Raw genomic sequence first — 15,025 nt, 5'->3', positions numbered from 1 at the left:
TATCATAGCATCATTCATCATAGCAAATACATACACATGGGCAAAAATTGGAGACAACATGAATAAATGTTCATCATTAAGGATGCAATAAATAAACAGTAAAACCTCTATACAACAGACTATTATGCAACCATTAAAACATATTTTTAAAACATTCAATAAAATGGAACTAACTTCTAATAAAATATTAAGTAAAAAAGTTATATGAAAAATTAGGCATACAGTGAGAGCTCATGTACCAAATATACATTAAAAGACTAGAAGATAACATGTGGAAAGGTGGGATTGTAGAAATTTTTACTTTTTATATATTTAAGCTTTTCAAATTTTCTTCAGGGTATTCTTAGTATAGTCAAAAATAAGTTCTTTAAAGGAATTTTCATCTCTGCAAAGCACTGGGACTGATACACAGTAGTCACACAATAAACAGTGTTTATGCCTAAACCAACACACTGGCCAGCAGCGTGAGAAGTGTTATAACAGCAGAGTCCAGACTAGGGAACTAGAGAGACGCAGACACCATTAATCAAGAAAAAGAACGTGTTTGGGGAGAAAAACGAGGTTGAGTTTTGAAATACCTTATTGAGGATGCTTCTCGAAAATCCAGGGGGAGATGTTGGGCAATCAAATGCAGGACATATATGTGGAATGAACAACAATTTTGCACCTTGGGTGGTGACTGCCAATCAGAAACGAGGTAAGCGGGGTGATGAAGGTAAATGAAAGAAAAATGAATCAAATAACCCAGTTCCAAGGTTCTAATCAGAGATTTGATATTCTGTGTGGTGGGGAAGTGATCTGTTCACCTGTAAGACTTACTGGGCACCTGTAAAAATGCCATATCCTAGGTAGTCAAAGAAAAGCCACCATCACTTATCTCTGTATTCTTTTTGTTAATGTAGGTTAACATCTACACAGTTTACTTACGTTGTCCACAGTGAGTCCCTATGTATCCTTTCTGGCACAGACAATGATCATCACTGCAGCTACCTCCATTCATACAGCGAATGTTACAATGTTGGACTTGAAAAGAAAGAAAGAAAGGACTGATTTATTTCTGCAACTTAAGTACATAGATCTCAACAGTTCACAGAAGTTGATTTGTAGTGATCTGAAGAGAAAATAAAATGGTTTATCAATAATCATATATTTATGCAGAAATAACCTAATTGACAATGCTAAACATGTCATATTTTGTGTGCATAAAATCATTTACAGTTCAATGTAACTGTATCTTTCATACTGACTTTAAGAATGCTCAATGACTTCCCTAATTTAGCAGAACTTACCATTCAATGCCATTTCTGTAATTTACACCAAGAAAATAGCGCCTTGAGGGACCAGACAAGGCAAGATTACAATAGCAATATTTTTCTTGTTAAAAGTTGCGGAGTCCCAGGTGGGTGGGCAGAAGACATTCAGAGTGACAATTTCCAAGAAAGGTGTTAAATTTAGGAGGCAGCAGAAAGAAGGGAAAAAAGACCTACAAGGGCACTTAATAACAAGACTACATGATAATGAAGATAGCTGGACTTGGCTCAGAAAGAGCACCTTGTTTAAACTGTCACCTTAAACCACCTAAGACCTGCAGTGTCGTAAATCCACTCTTTATCACATTGTCTCTTACAGAAGTGTGAGCGCTTCAACACCCAAGGCAGGAAGGCCCCAGGCAGCAGGCTGACTTAGACTGAGACAATGAGATGCTCGAGTTGGCCAGAGGGAAAGACGCTCGGGAGAGACAATGACAGCAGAGCATATGCCCTTGACTCCTTCAGTGCCGAGGCTGTCCCTGTTTCAGGAATTCAAACACTTTCCAAATCCCAGGCTGTTCCTTAGTCCTCTAGAAACAATCAACTACCTTACTTGGAGAAGACTAAAGGCCTGATTGAATTAATCATTCATCATTGTTGACACATCCCTATACAAGGAGGCCAGGATTGGGCATGGAAATTTGGCTTACTCTGTCCTGTGGGAGTAAATTCCTGGAGAAAAAGCCTCAATAATTTCACATAAAGAGAAGAGAACCCCTTTTTCTGTGTAAGAGCAGAAATCAGCTGCTTAGGCTTGCTCTTATGCTTAGCCTTTGTGGAGCACTGGGCCTCCATCTTCTCCCAGGAGCAGAGAGGAGGCTCCTCCCAGCAGCCTGCTTCTTCAGTACACTCTGCTAGGATGCTCAGTTCAGTATCACAAAGAGGCTGCTGATTTCAGGAGAAAAGGCTATTTTTATAAAGAGCTACACAGCTCTCAGCACCACAACAGGAAAAGGAAGGTGCTAGAACCCAGTACGCCCTATGCCCTCAAGAGTACCAAAGAGGTAAGTTGAGAGTGATGCACCTTTTCAACAACATGTCATGTACATCCTAAAACACCATCAAAGGCACCCATCTCTATTGTACCAAGAACCCCCTCCATCTCAGCATTTAAGGCCCTCTTCTGGATGGTCGTATGGGTCTTTCAGGGCTCCTTTGCCTACCCCTAATATGTTCCAATTAAATGCAGAGTTCCAAAAAAACAGCTAGAAGAGACAAGAAGGCCTTCTTCAATGAAAAATGCCTTAATAACAGAAGAAAACAGCTAAAGGGGAAAGACTAGAGATCTCTTCAGGAAAATTGGAAACATCAAGGGACCATCCCATCCAAAAATGGGCACAATAAAGGATAAAAATGGTAGAGACCTAGTAGATGCTGAAGAGATCAAGAAGAGATGGAAACAATTCAAGGAAGAACTATATTAAAAAAGATCTTAATGAACCAGATTACTATGACAGTGAGGTTAGTCATCCAGTCAGATATTCTGGAATGCAAAGTCAAGTGGACCTTAGGAAGCACTGCTGTTAATAAAGCTAATGGATGTGATGAAATTCCAGCAGAACTATTCAAATCTCTAAACGATGATGTCATCAAGGTTTTGCATTCATTATGTCAGCAAATCTGGAAGACCCAGCAGAGGCCACAGGACTGGAAAAGGTCAACCCTCATCCCAATCCCCAAGAAGGGTACTACCAAAGAATGTGCTAACCACCAGACAGTTGTACTCATCTCCCATGCTAGAAAGGTCATGCTTAAAATCTAGCATGCGAGGCTTCAGCATGATGCAAACCAAGAACTTCCAAAAGTCCAAGCTGGGTTTAGGAAAGGAAGAAGAACTAGAGATCAAATTACCAACATTCGCTGGATTATAGAGAAAGCAAGGGGATTTCAGAAAAACATCTCTCTCTGTTTCATTGACTATGCTAAAGCCTTTGATTGTGTGGATCATGACAAACTGTGGAAAGCTCTTAGAGAGATGGGAATACCAGACCACCTACCTGTCTCCTGTGAAGCCTGTATGTGGGTCAAGAAGCAACAGTTAGAACCCTGTATAGAACAACTGACGGGTTCAAGATCAAGAAATAAGTGTGACAGAGCTGTCTGTTGTCACCCTGTTTGTTTAACCTATATGCTGAGCACATCATAAGAAACACTAGACTGGATGAGTTACAAGATGGAATCAAGATAGGCGGGAGAAATAACAACCTCAGATATGAGGATGATGCCACTCTAATGGCAGAAAGTGAAGAGGAACTAAAGAGCCTCTTGATGAGGGTGAAGGAAAGTGAAAGAGCCAGCTTAAGACTAAATATTAAAAAAACTAAGATCATGGCATCTGGCCCCCTTAGTTCAGTTCAGTTCAGTCGCTCAGTCATGTCCGACCCTTTGCGACCCCATGAATCACAGCACGCCAGGCCTCCCTGTCCATCACCAACTCCCGGAGTTCACTCAAACTCATGTCCATAGAGTCGGTGATGCCATCCAGCCATCTCATCCTCTGTTGTCCCATTCTCCTCCTGCCCCCAATCCCTCCCAGCATCAGAGTCTTTTCCAATGAGTCAACTCTTCGCATGAGGTGGCCAAAGTATTAGAGTTTCAGCTTTAGCATCAGTCCTTCCAAAGAACACCCAGGACTAATCGCCCTTAGAATGGACTGGTTGGATCTCCTTGCAGTCCGAGGGACTCTCAAGAGTCTTCTCCAACACCACAGTTCAAAAGCATCAATTCTTCGGCCCCCTTACTGCATGACAAATAGAAGGGGAAAAAGTGGAAGTAGTGACAGATTTCCTCTTCTTGGCCTCCAAAATCACTGAGGACGGTGACTGCAGTGGTGAAATCAGGATGATTGCTTCTTGGCAGGAAAACAACGACAAACCTAGACAGTGTGCTGAAAAGCAGAGACATCACTTTGCCAACAAAGGTCCATATAGTCAAGGCTATGGTCTTCCCAGTGGTCGTGTACTGTTATGAGAGCTGGACCATAAAGAAGACAAAACACCAAAGAATTGATGCCTTCGAACTGCAATGCTGGAGAAGACTCCTGAAAGTCCCACGGACAGCAAGGATATCAAACCAGTCAATCTTAAGAGAGATCAACCCTGAATATTCATTGGAAGGACTAATGTTGAAACTGAAGCTCCAGTATTTTGGTCATCTGATGTGAACAGATGACTCATTGGAAAAGTCCCTGATGCTGGGAATGATTGAGGAGAGAAAGAAAAGAGGGCATCAGATGATGAGATGGCTGGATAGCATCGCTGATGCAAAGAACATGAACTTGGGCAAACTCCAAGAAATGGTGAAGGACAGGGAGGCCTGGCAAGCTGCATTCCATGATGTTGCAAAGAGTCAGACATGACTGGGCAACTGAAGAATAACAACAACAATTTGTTCCCAGGCTTCTTTATCAGTCATTCATTCACTCAACAAATATTTCCGAGTACCTACAAAGTGCTGTACCCAATACCTGGTACTACGTGCTAGTCTCTTCATGGAATCTCCTCTTTCACCCATCTCTTTGTCTTTGCCCTGAACTCTCAACCTCCAACATACAACTTACACAATGTTCTTACCAAATCCTGAAATCCTGTCTCCAAGATTCATGGCAAATGTCTCTTCTTTCCTTTGATCTTTTCTGACTTCTATTTTCTCTTCCCTTCCCCACTAGATATGAACTCTCTTTCTTCTGACTCCAGAGTACTTTATACTTCTCTTCAGAAAGGTATGTTCTATAACCAAACCTATTTTTAAATTATTTCTCCTATCTGTAGCCCATTTGTTTAAAAACATCAAGCATCACAGGGTGGGGAGTGGGAAGCATCGTGATTATTAATTATATCTCCATAAGTGCTCAGAGCATTCCCTGCCTGCTTGTAGGTGCTGTATAAAACTCTGCCAAATTAATTTCTGTTTATTTAACTTGTGCTCCATGATAACGACACCACAGGCTATACTCAAACACAGAAACTGTGAAGTTGCCCATCGCGTCCTAAGCACTTACATAGCTCTGAGTGGGTTGCTATTAAAAATATTTTTATCTTTGTTTCCCCATATATAAAAGCAGAAATAACTTCTCTGTCAGAACATTGTTATAGAAATCAACCAACCCAGGAAACTGATTAAAACAGTTATTTTAGGCTCCTACAGTTCTATTAAAATGTCTTGGCCAAAATGCGTTTTCAAACTAAAAAACTATTTACAAGTATACAAAAGAAATGATTTGGTGAAAAACTTGGATAATATTCTAAGTAGGTCAGGAAAAGGTGTAAGTTGCTTTCAAATCTGAAGTTAAACTTAGCTTCATCCTATCTTAGCAAAACAGTGAGGATTGGGAAAAGCACAGGAAATGATGTCATCTGTCAAGCAGCAAAGGAACTCAACCCACAAACTGATTTCAATTAAAGTGGTTCATGCCAAGAGCTAATTTCCATTCCCACATGAGCAACAAAGCCATTTAGCTACTTTGAGATAAAAAAGCGAACAGTAGTTTAAACAGTGACTTTACACGAGTTTTTAAATTGAAAAACAGAATGAGTTCTTCTTTCTGGAAAGAATGATAAGTTTATATTTAAATGGAATATAATAAAAACCTCCCTGATACGTTCTTATACGTTTTTTCTACCCTATCTTTCAGGTAAACTTTTTCCAGCATAAAATATTCTTTCTCCTTTAAAAAATAAAAGCCCTTGATCAGACTTGTGAAACAATAAGGCACGGTTAGTCCAATGATCCAAATAAACCAGTGAACCATGTATCCTTAGGCCAGAGAAGCAAGCTCAGCAACCGACTGCTGTTGTTACTCAGTTGCTAAGTCATGTCTTATTCTTGGCCACCCCCTGGACTGTAGTAAGCACGTCAGGCTCCCCTGCCCTCCACTATCTCTTGGAGTTTGCTCAAATTCATGTCCATTGATAATAGGATTTTAATCACCTGCTTTGCCACAAACATGTTTACCAAATTTGCATTCTTTGTGAGTCTTAGACCTTTAGGAGAAAAAGTATTTCCTTAATGGAAGGAGCACTCATTCAGGATTTCTGTGGGAAATAAAGGAACGAGATACAAAGTTTCACTATAGTTTAGAGAGTACACAAACTGGTTTTATTTGTGATTGAGTCCTGCCATTGATGCAAATTCTAAATTTACTCTAATGTGACAAAAAATTCCAGATATGTGGCAATTAGGAGACCAAGTTCTATTTCTCTAGAAAAAGCCAAATGAAAAATAAGGGCTCCTTTTGAACTCATAGGATGCTCTAACACCTCAAGTTAGAATATATTCCTAAACTCAATCAGCGTTAAGACTTTACCAGAAACTAAAAGTACTAGGGGAGTTCAAATGCCTGTGCACAGGTCTGTGGCTGCCACATGCATTTAGCTCCAAGGAGAACTTGCCCTCCAAGATGGGTGGAAAGCCTCAAAGGGTTTCAAGTAAGGTTCAACATCCTAGAACTAAGGAAAATGTTGCCATTAACCCTTATCCATATAGAGTCCCAAACGAATTTTATATGTTCCAGTAGAGGTCAGTCATTTCAGTCATTCAACAAATATTTATGGAATGCCCTCCATTTGCCAGGCATCAGAAAGAGCAGAAGAAACTTTCTTTTAGATTATAGCCCGGCACAAGTTAATTCTTAAGAACAATCAGCCCAAAGAGAGCAAAGTGAACACACTACTGGAACAGCAGAGATGCAGGGCTAGGTCTACACACCTCAGGTAATGGTTTTCTTTGGGATGCATTAGGTTGGGAATGATCCTAAAATTCTTCCATTATCTTGGCAGGCACAAGGGGCAGAAAGAACACTGGGAGCCATTTGCAAATAAGCATCTGTATGGTAACATATGATTTTAATTTAAGCTCTTGGAAAAGTACAAGACAAACAGCTAGACTAACTTCTGGACTCGAAACCTGAGAAAACAGCCCATAGGGGCAGCCAGAACCACTGCAGGACAAAAATGATTTTCATTGGGAGAGGCAATGACATTTTAAGTGCATATTCTGTGGTGCCTAAAGACACACCAATCAGTAGAGCAACTTCACTAAGGTATGTCAAAACAAAACAAAAAACCTAGCAGAGCTGAAAAAGATACAAAGAAAGACAAGTTATATGATAGCAGTGATGAAGGCACTTCCATAGACAGTTAACTAGAAAGCAAAGAGTTCAATTGTTTCTACGGACAAATCTGAGCAGATTCCACCCAAGCTTCTTCTCTCTGTTCACATAAAACCCACGCTTTCCTGAAAAACCTTTCCAAGGTCACTTCTTCCAGACCAGCTACAGTGCTACCTTCCCATCCTCTGAGTATGCTCATACTTACACTTTGAGCAATGGTTGCACCATACTTGCTCAAACTTGCTAACCCACTGCTCTACAATTGTTCCCCTGGGCTTCTTACATCCTTAAAGCTTGGATTCGGGTTGGGAGTACAAGTACCCCAAATTCTAAGTAAACTGAAATGAATTAAAAATGATAAAATCTTATCCAAACTAAAAGTGGTTCCAAACAGTAAAGATGTCAATCCTCTCCAAACTGACATACAGATTTAAAGCAGTTCTATCAAATTCCTAGAGAATATTTTTCTGTATATACAGACAAGATGAATCTAAAATTTATATGGAAAAGCAAAGGAACTAGAATAACAATTTTGAAAAAGAATAATTAAGTGGGAGGAATTAGTCTACTCAGTTTTGAAAACTTACCATAGGCTGCAGTAATGAAGACTGTACAATACTGGAGAAAGGACAGACAGATCAATGGAATAAAATAGAGACACTGAAAGTAGATGTATACAAATATACCCAACTGATTTTTTTGATAAAACTTAAAAAGTAATTCTACTGATAAAGGACAGCCTTTTTGGAAATATTAGGTTGGCCAAAAACATCCTATGAAAAAACCCAAATGAACTTTTTGGCCAACCCAATAAGTGGGCTGGAGGAATCAGACATCCACAGGTATCAACTACACCTAGACCTCAATGTAAATGTAACATTTAGGAAAAAAAAAAAAAAAACTGGAGAAAATCTTCAGGATCTATGGCTCAGCAAAGAGTTCCTAGACTTGAGATCAAAAGCACAATTATTTTCCATTAAAGAAAAAATTGATAAATTGGACTCAAACATATTTTAAAACTTTTGCTCTGTTAGAAGATGAAAAGACAAGCTATAGAGTGAGAGAAAACGTCTGCAAATGACATAGCTGATTAAGGGCTAGGATTTAAAGTACACATAGAACTCTCAAAACACTAAATTAGAAAAGAATCCAATTAGAATCAAGGCAAAAGACGTGAAGAGACAACAGTTCACTCAAGAAGATATATGCAGGTGACAAATAAGCACAGGAAAAAAATAATAAACATTAGAAGCCAGTAGGAAAAAACGCAAATTAAAATTACAGTGATGTAATTACCACATACCCATCAGAACAGCTAGAATTGAAAACAGCAGCAACCCTGATAGCTGGTGATAATGCAAAGAAACTGGGTCATTCATACATTGCTGAAGAGAATGTAAAATGGTACAGCCACTCCAAATACAGCTGGCTGTTTCTAGAAAAGCTAAATACGTAACTACCATACAACCCAGCAATTGCATTTCTGGGCATTTATCCCAAAGAAATAGACTTACATTCACACAAAAACCTGTACATAAATGTTCATAGCAGCTTTGTTTGATTAACCAAAAACTAGAAGTAACCCAGATATCTTTTGATGGGTGAATGGCTAAACAAACCTTACATTCATAGCATGTAAATTCAGCAATAAAAGGGAACAAAGTACTGATACACAGAACAACCACAAAAGGATGAATTCCCAGAGAATTATGCTGAGTGAAAAAAGACAATTCCCAAAGGTTATATACTATGTGATTCCATCTATATAACATTCTTGAAATGACAAAATTATAGAAACAGAGAACAGATTAGTGGTTGCCAGGGTTAAGGAGGATGTAGGAGGAAACGGATACGAGAGAAACATGAAGAATCCTGGTGGTGATAGCAACATTCTGTAGCTTGACTGTATCTATGTCAATAGCCTGGTTGTATTATAGTATCACAAGACATTAACATGAGGAAAACTGGGTAAAAGACACCCAGGATGGCTACGAAGTACGTCTTACAATTGAATGTGAATCTACCATTAACTCAAACTAGTAAGTTTAATTTTTTTAATCCTTTTAAGAAGCATAAAGAATAAAATAGAATGAGCATAAACTCAACTCAAAATTCTAAAATATGAAATTTAGGGAACACCTTTTATAATAATATACTGTATACTATTTAAAAAGATAATTATTATATTTATATATCTATATTATTCATTTTAGATATCTATTTTATATACTTTATCTATTTTACTTATCTATTGTACTTATATATATTTAAGGAGAGTGTGAGAAAATTCATGAATCACCCATGACAGGTCTTTATGAGAATTAGAATTGCTCAGGATCCATCTCTGGCCTCAGAGACTGAGAGAGTAGAGAGCAGTCCTAATATACCTAGAATTAAAGTCCAGAAAACCCACTGTTCTGAACCTGTCTAGCCAATCCTCTTTTTGCCCTGGTGCCTCAACGACTGGTGGCAAGACTCCCAATAGGTTAACGGAAGCCATGACTTCCTGGTATCCAAAGGAATTGCTGGCTGGCAGTTTGGACTTTCTGGAAATGCAATCTCTCATTCAGGTCACTAAGAGATCATTTCCTATTTTAACAGTCACAGGACACAAGTTGGAAACAACCTGAAAGAAAAACCTTCCTTTCATTCTTTATATATTCAAATAAGAAGGCTAAAGCCTCCCAGGTCCTACAACTCACCTGGACCTCCTTGACTCCATCACATAACAAGTATACAGTTTCTCACAGGAAATATTGGTAAAATGACCTAAATTTACTCCTTCTTACCAGAACCACAAGTTGTGAATGCAAACATTTCACTGAGTTAGATTATCTTTCTATTACCAGGGGAGTTAGCAAAGTGACCTACCCACATTTGTCTACCACACCATGGGCAGGAAGTTCTATAGGATGGCAGAGCTGTTTCCTAGAACATCATTTAAAAAGATCAGAAATGAATTCTGATCATTCCTCAGCTACCCTTAACTTATTAATAAAACATTCTGCCAGCTTTAGTTGTGCAAGCTGTCTGGACGTTATTAGTTCAGGTAGAGTCCAAGCCAATGATTTTAAAGGCTCCAAATGCCTCAAAAACCCTCATGAAACTGTGTCCTCCCCCTCACTTCACTCTCATCCACAAAGTACTTGGGGATTTTGTCCAGTGGACAAGCACCACAAACAGACCCAAACCTCCTCAAAGATTAGCATGCACAAGCCTTGGACTTCAGCCTCTACCCTAATCTGGCCCACAGGACCTTACCACTGCACTCCTCCCACCTCGCTACTAGCTCGAAATGTACTAGAACCACGGCTTTTCCCTCTGATCTTATTAACCTCTTTTCTCCACATCTCGTGATTTTTACTTGACTAAATTATTAGCAGCTCACACTATCATTGAAGACCTTTCCAGCTGGATATCCAGTTTGCCACCTGACTATACTTTCTCCCCCTTATGGAGTGGTGTGTTAGTGGCTGGTTGAAGGACCAATCTGAGGGATGGTCCTACTCCCAACTTGCTATGTAGTCTCCTTCCCCACCCGAGGCTCTCACTCCTCAGAGGCAGCCTGGAGGTCATCATCCTGATAGAGGTGGAGCCATCCAGCATGTTCCCCGAAGTGCTGCCAACTGAGCACTCTGCCTCCTGCTACTCCTCCAGCTCAAGTGCTCCTGATATATGGGATTAACCTCTTGTTGCTTGGAGAACACACATTCAAAACCAAGCTGAGATCAAGAAAGAACATTCTACCCTTTGTTGTTCACCTGAAACCCTCACAACATTATTAATCAGCTATACCTCAATACAACATAAAAAGTTAAAAAAACAGCAAAAAAAAAAAAAAAAAAGGAAGAAGAACATGCTATACTCATTGCAATAAGCAAACGAGCCCCAGCCCACAGGAGAATTTCTATCCCAACCTACAACTATCTGTCTCCATTTGGTTTCCACCAGAAGCAAATTCTGAGACAATAACTCAAATGTCAGTGGTTTCTTTTAGAAGTAATTTCAGGAAACACTGGTAAAGAGACTGGGAAAGTGAGACAGGTAACAGAAGGAAACTAATGACGTACATTCTCAAGCCTGTTCCTACATGGGCAGCTTGGGCTCCACTAGGGAACTTTAGAAGACAGTGCATAACACACATCATAGTTAAGCAAAATGAGAGGCAAGGAAGTACGGGCATTAATCCAACACTTTCCGTTTGTCACTGGTTAAAAGGTGCTTCTAATTAATCCCCTCAGCCTTTCCAGCTTGCCATGCATGCTCCCTGGCCAGAAAAATGTTACAGAGCTCTAAAGGCAGAGTTGTTTGTGTAACCCATGAATGCCAAGGTATGTGAGTGGGCACCAAGAAGGTCTGCTGCCCTGCACTATTGGTCCCATTCTGTTAGTTGGTTCATGAGAACCACAGTTAAATAAGAACCAAAGTTAAACTTAATAGGTAATAGGATCTTGATCATGCTCAAGTCTCTACTTGCAATCAACAAAAAAGAATGTACTTATTCCACAATGCATGCATGCATGCATGCTACGTTGCTTCAGTTGTGTCTGACTCTGCGACCCTATGGACTATAGCTCATCAAGCTCCTCTGTCCATGAGATTCTCCAGGCAAGAATACTGGAGTGGGTTGCCATGCCCTTCTCCAGGGCATCTTCCCAACCCAGGGATCGAACCTGCATCTCTCACATCTCCTGCATCGCCAGGTGGGTTCTTTGTCACTAGCACCACCTGGGAAGCTCACAATATTCCATAATACTCTCAAAACCATGTCAAAACCAGAATATGCTGTAAGGGAAATATATTTTCTCACCAGAAATTGGAAGTGGAAAAGGAACCTAAGATTTTTGCCTTGGTAATGGTCAAGATGTTGAGGGGCTGTTTATATTGAACTTCATTTTTTAACAACCAATGAGTCACCTCCTTCCCAACCCCCACATTTCCCCTAATTCACTGCTGAGCACCCACGTTAAAAACAAAAACAACAGAATATGCCAGCAAAGTCTCTGAATAATGAACTGTGAATATTTCCTTGGCATCATGGAATGAACAAAGTGGTAAAATTCTAAAAGGCAAAATATGTTTGTGCTTCATGATAAATCATCCCCAGTAAACTGCCATGATGACTCCTAATATTGTCCTCTCGCAAAAGGCAGGGGTCTCCAGTTGTAAAAAGTGTTTAATCAGATTCCTACTTCAGTACCACAAGGAAGAATGCCTAGTTTCCTTGAGTCAAAAATGTTCATTAAACGATCATGTCATTGAGTATCTTTTATGGTATTTACACTGGAGATACAAAGATAAATAAGATGACACCTACACAGAAGGACGCCACAATCTTTATATTATTCATAGTAACTATGTCCCACAGGTAATTTCCCTATAAAAAGTGAAGAAGGGAAATGGGAGGCCAGACTGAGGACAGCCATTCCAAGTATTTTGGGCAGAGCAGAGAAGGCAGATGTTCTAGTGAAAAAAAAAAAAAAAAATGTATTGCAGGCAAGAGAAAAGCCAAAAGCAAATTTAGGAGAAAATAGGGCATAACCACATAAAATAATATTATATATAATGACATGTTATACTCACTGGATCTGGAGCCACAGGAAGGAGCTATCTGACCAGATGGGCAAGTGCACATATTTGGCCTCGAACAAAATCCATCCCCACAGGAATGCCGGCAAATGGCTATGAATAAAACCAGAGGTCTGTTAGCACATGGCTTCAGAGCACGGTGATTCACAGGGCCCCAATCCTCAGGTGAGGAAACTTGGACTATCAAGTTCCTTGATAACTTTGCTATCATGACCTGTGTGACCTTAGGCTTCAGGTCTATTCACGTATAAAACAAACCTGTTAGACTAAGCAGAATCTAAGACTGGGAAGCTCTCTTAGCCGTATGAGCAGTTCTCTAGCCTCTCTTTACTTATTCCACAGCTCACAATCTGTCAATAAGCCCAGGATAGTCTATAAAAGGAAAACAAAACAAAACAAAAATCCTGCATTGTTTAGTCGCTTAGTCGTGGTCCAACTTTTTGTAACCTCATGGGCTGTAGTCCGCCAGGTTCCTTGGCCCGTGCGATTTTCCAGGCAAAAATACTGGAGTAGGTTGCCATTTCCTCCTCTCTCTCTCTCTTTTTATATATATATATATATATATATATATATGTTTATACACACACACACACACACACACATATATATATTTGTATGTTTGTATATATATTCCTGCATATACATACACACACATATATATGTTGTTCAGTAGCTAAGTAGTGTCCAATTCTTTGTGAGCCCATGAACTGTAGCCCACCAGCCTTCTCTGTCCATGGGATTTCCCAAACAAGAATACCGGAGTGGGTTCGTTTCCTCCCCCAGGGGATCTTCCCAATCCAGGGATCAAACCTGCTTCTCCTGTGTCTCTTGCATTGTCAGGAGGATTCTTTGCCACTGAGCCACCAGAGAAGTCCATATACATATTTATGTATGTATGTATGTATGTATGGGGCTTTCTGTAGCTCAGTGGGTAAAGAATCTGCCTGCCATGCAGGCATCCGCCTGCGATGCAAGAGACCTGGGTTTCATTCCTGGGTCTAGAAGATTCCCTTGGAGAAGGAAATGGCAACCTACTACAGTATTCTTGCCTGGAAAATCCCATGGACAGAGGAGCCTGGTGGGCTACAGGCCTTGGGGTCGCAAGAGTCAAACATGACTTAGCGACTAATACACATACACATTCTGTTTTTTACACTAACTTAGAGTTAGTGATATAAAACTTGTAACAGTAATCTTGGTAGCCTATTTTATTGTAAATGTTTAAAATTTAGTAATCTTTATAAAAAATTTCATGGCTGGCTCAGGCTGCTTCTTGGTTCAGATCCTGCCAGCTGAGAACATCTGATCTACAGAGCAACTTGTATCCTACACATTTAGTCCTGTTGTGAACCACATCAACAGTCTGAGAAGAGAAGTGTGAATCCACTTAATAGTACTGATTCTACAGTCAGGAAGCCATTAATATCTTCAAGCCACCCAGAGACTAATATCATACTGGTACCAAATGCTCTGCTAACTGGACCGAAGAATAAGTTCAAATGGCAAATGGTTTACACTGATCAAAAGACCAAGATTTGGTCACTACTCTTTTATACTCATAGACTTGATTCTTTCCATCAAACTCCTGCACAAACTTGAAAGAAGTAAATGAAATATGCAAGGCCAAAAATAATGCCCTTGATAGAAAATGCATCAAAACGTCAGAAGAGCCCTAGGATGGAGATTGAAAACTATTAAGAAATAAGCTTTCAAAAGGCTCTACAAATACTTAAATACCTGAAGGTAGCATTTCTCAGAGATTCCACAGAACACTAGGGAAAGGGTTTTGTTGTCAAGTTCATTTAGAAAACTCCAAAACCCATTACATCCCTCTCTTAGTCAGCTTTGATTTTGAAATAAACCACAAGGTGTCAAATGAATAAGTTTTTTTAGTCAAAATCAAGAAATGGGAAGGAAATTAACTTTTTCAGGTCACCAAAAGAATGCTGATTGAAATAATCTCTTCTTCTCCACAGACCATTTTTGGCCAAATAAGAAGAGGGATGACATGATTCCT

At 39.7% G+C, this 15,025-nt stretch overlaps 1 protein-coding gene across 2 annotated transcripts in view; it reads right to left on the bottom strand.

Moving 5' to 3' along the window:
- FBN1 (fibrillin 1) overlaps positions 1 to 15,025 on the bottom strand; it is a 264,581-nt gene that overhangs the window by 214,246 nt on the left and 35,310 nt on the right. For both annotated transcript variants that reach the window (XM_055538037.1, XM_055538036.1), the window contains exons 4-5: positions 13,003 to 13,101; positions 928 to 1,023 (exon numbers count right to left, since the gene is read on the bottom strand). In XM_055538037.1, the coding sequence (XP_055394012.1) occupies positions 928 to 1,023; positions 13,003 to 13,101 (195 nt within the window). The remainder of the gene's footprint in view (positions 1 to 927; positions 1,024 to 13,002; positions 13,102 to 15,025) is intronic.

Source organism: Bubalus kerabau, chromosome 10, assembly GCF_029407905.1.
Source record: "Bubalus kerabau isolate K-KA32 ecotype Philippines breed swamp buffalo chromosome 10, PCC_UOA_SB_1v2, whole genome shotgun sequence".
Classification (NCBI taxonomy): Eukaryota; Metazoa; Chordata; class Mammalia; order Artiodactyla; family Bovidae; genus Bubalus; species Bubalus kerabau.
Note: the sequence above shows the minus strand (reverse complement) of the source record. Positions and strands in the feature narration are given on the sequence as shown.